Here is a 3372-nt window from a genome sequence, read left to right as displayed (position 1 = left end):
GCGCGCGTGTCCTTTCCTAGGCGGACCGCGATCATCGCCTGTAGTCCACGTTCGGGGTCCAGATGTGTCCGCCTCCATGAATATGTAGAGGTGGTCCGAAAGTGTCTCGACCCTTTCGGCTACTCTCCAGCCTGAGATCCGCGTGAATGTATCGGGGGAGGCCCATGTGATGTCGACGATGGAGCTCCCTCTCCACGCCACGCAGGTACTGGTCGAGCACCTGTTCACCAACAGGAGTCGAAGTCCCGCGGCGCGGTTTGACAGCGTGCAGCCGCGCGCGTTGGTCCTGGCGTTTCCCCATACCATGGAGTGCGCGTTGAAGTCTCCCAGGACGAGCACTTGCCGGGGGAGTCGTCGCCTGACGCAGTCGCCGACTCCGTCCAGGAATTCCTCGAATGCTGCCTTTCCGCTGTTGGGTGACACGTACACACCCACCACCACCATTCCTGTCCACTCAATCGCGACGTATCCGTTGCCGCGTTTCAGCAGGGTTCCGTGGGCGGACGCCCCGGGCGTTGATGTCCAGGTGACGGCAACCATTCCGTCTGTATCTCCGGCCCATTCCGGAGCGTCCGGGCCTCTGTATGGTTCCGCCACCACCGCTAGGGCGACCGTGCTCTTCCGAATGGTTTGGTAGAGCAGGTCTTGCGCTCGTCTTGATCTTCCTAGGTTCGTCTGGAGGATGCGCATTTTCGTCCCCTTGCGTCATCGCTTCTCTGGCTTCCTCCATGCCAGCTTCTTTGTCCGCGGGTTTAGGGTCGCCTTGCGGTGGGGAGCCTTCCCCGTTGCCGCTTGCAGCTGTGGATCCGCGGGGCTCCTTTTGTTCCTTTCTTCGGAGGGGGGGCGCAGGCCGGTCCACCCATCCTGTGCCCGGATGGTGCTCCAAGCGTCTCGCAGGGTAGGCATTTCGGGCTCGCGGCAGTGCATGCTTTCGCTTGGTGCCCTGGTTTGCTGCATCTGAAACATAGGTGCCCCTTGCCTTCCTTGGCGGTGCAGAACTTCCTTACGTGCCCGATCTCCAGGCACCTGCAGCACTGTAGAGGTCTTCGCGCGATGGCTTCGGCCCTCGCCGTTGACCACCCTATGGCGACCTTGCCAGCCTGGGCCAGTTTCCTCACTGCGCTGGCCGGGCCTCGTATCCACACAAATCCAAGACCGTTTCGGGCGGGGTGGATTTTTCCCAGTCGGACGTCCTCCGGCTTGCAGCCGCTCTCCTTCGCCAGGGTGTTCCGGATTTCCTCCTTGGTGGCTGATACGTCTATCATTGACACCCTTACTTCGGCGGCTCGGAAGGGTGTCGCCACACGGACCTTGTTCGGATCCAGAGCCCGCGTCAGGCTTGCTGCGAGCGCTGCGGCCTTCTTCCGCTCCTGATCCTCAGGGACTTCCAGAATGACGCCTCCAGTGACTCTCTTTCGCATCCTCATCGTGCTGATGCCTATCTCGGCCAGGGAGACGCTGTTCCTGGCCGCAGCCAGAACCTCCTCGTAGGATCTTCCCGATTTGTCTGTCAGGGTGATCGTTACCGCTGACGATCGTGGTGTATGTGGGAGGAGCATCTTGCCTCCCTCTCTTCGAGCGTTCTCCGATCCGCTCTCTGGGGATTTCCTCGGGCTCTTCGCCTCTGTCCCGGGGGTTGGTTTGGCCGATTGTTTCTTCTCTGCCCCCTTTTTCTTTCTGTTATTCTTCTTCCGTTTCTTTCCGACGGTCTGCCATTCCGTGGCAGCCGCTTGTCCTCCCTTGGTCGATGGAGCGTTTGGGGCTCCGGTCTCAACCCTCCTTGCGCTCTCGTCCGGGGCGACCTCCTTTTCTTCCCTCCTTTCCATGTTCTGGAGGCGTTCCTCCAGCCGGTGCAGCGAGGGTCTTATCTCCCCTAGCTCATGTTCGATTGCGGCGAGGCGCGCCGTGTCGCTGCTCTTCTCTGGGGGGGGGGGGCGTGGCCAGCTCTTTTTTGAGCGCCTCGTTCGTATAGCGAGGGCGACGATGGCGGGGTCTATTCTCCTCACCAGCTCTGTTGTGCCCGCGGTGATAGTCCTCGCCACTTCCTTCAACGTTTCCTCCTGCGTACTCTTGAGGTTGCGAGATGTCTCGACAATCTTGCTCATCTCTGCGGCCCGACGGATCAGTTCCGCTCCTATGTCTGCCGTAGTAGCGGTTCTCATCTTTTGGGCTAGGTCCTCTTCCTCCGTCGTTTCTTCGGTCTGAGGGTTCTCTGTGTCCAGTGTGGGGTGGGACGGCCTCTCTTTTGTCAGGGCCGCTCTCTTCATGCTCCTGGTGCTGACGTGTGACGGCTCGGCAACCAGCTCCGCTTCGCCCCCGCCTCCGACGGTTTCCCCTACCTCCTTATCTTTCGCCACCGTTGCGTCTTCTTTCGCCAGTGGGCGCAAATGTGGCCGCTTCCTTCGCACTTGCTGCTCCGCTAGTCGCTGCCGCTTTCAAATGGCCCGCGCGGCGCGCTTTGACGCACGTGCCAATATGGCTGCGTCTGTGTAGTTCCTCGGGTAGCCCGTGTGGCGGTTCTGTCGTCACGCGTCCCAATATGGCTACCCCTCCGTCATAACCTCGCACTCGGTTTACCTCCGCCTTTAGCGCCTTTCTACACCAGATTTCGTGGGTTCCTACACCCGCTTTGCATTCACGGGCGCTAGTCCTTCACTGTGATTACTTTCCTTGCCTAAATTCTTCAGTTTTCAGGAGGTTTCGGGTAAGCTCACGGCTCCGTCCTCTCTGTGTCTGCTCCACTACACCGTATCTCCATCATCATTCCCAGCATCCTGTCCTGAGATTTCGAACAGCAGCGCCCCCGTGATCCCCCCATTGGTCTTAACTCCGTAATGTCGAGTTCGGAGAACTTGACTTCCCTCTTCACCACCGATACCGTATCCCTGTACGTGAAGCCCGAGCCGTCCCTCTCGGTGAGCGATACCGCGGCACACCGTGGGGGTCGGGGAAGGCCCGGCACTTTCTTACCGCGTGCGTCTCGTCCACAAGCGTTACATCTCTTTCCTGCCCCGATAGCTCCGGATCCATCGCCGCTGCCCGCTCCTCGCATGGATTCCTTTCCGTGCGGGGACGCACCGGCGGCCGAGCGGCCACCTTCGCGAAAGTCCTTGTCCTTGTTCCGTCACTGCCGGTCACCGTCCCGGGGGCCAAGCCCCTTGTTCGCAACGTCGACGACGGAAAAGACGACGGTACCCGTCACCCCACGAAGATCACGGGCCGATGGTCATAAACGTCGGGTTCCTCCGACCCTCTTCGAGACCTCCCGATTCGCGTGTCCCCTTCGTCAGACGCATGAACGTGTCCGGAGGCCTAGCGGCTCATCCCCGGATGGTTGCTCAATGACGACGCAGCGGGGCCCGCTGCACAACC

At 60.6% G+C, this 3372-nt stretch overlaps 1 protein-coding gene across 1 annotated transcript; it reads right to left on the bottom strand.

The window, feature by feature from the left end:
* Window positions 1-752: 752 nt before the first annotated feature.
* LOC117216180 lies at window positions 753-2267 on the bottom strand. The gene has a single exon (XM_033462727.1). The coding sequence runs from the start codon at window positions 2265-2267 to the stop codon at window positions 753-755; it is 1515 nt and encodes a 504-aa protein (XP_033318618.1).
* Between the last annotated feature and the right edge of the window lie 1105 nt (window positions 2268-3372).

This window comes from Bombus bifarius, unplaced genomic scaffold (assembly GCF_011952205.1).
Source record: "Bombus bifarius isolate JDL3187 unplaced genomic scaffold, Bbif_JDL3187 scf7180000010252, whole genome shotgun sequence".
Lineage (NCBI taxonomy): Eukaryota > Metazoa > Arthropoda > Insecta > Hymenoptera > Apidae > Bombus > Bombus bifarius.
This window is presented reverse-complemented; position numbering and strand designations above follow the sequence as displayed.

Coding starts and splice junctions, on each gene's coding strand:
- LOC117216180 (XM_033462727.1), bottom strand. CDS start 2,267: ATGAAGAGAGCGGCCCTGACAAAAGAGAGGCCGTCCCACCCCACACTG.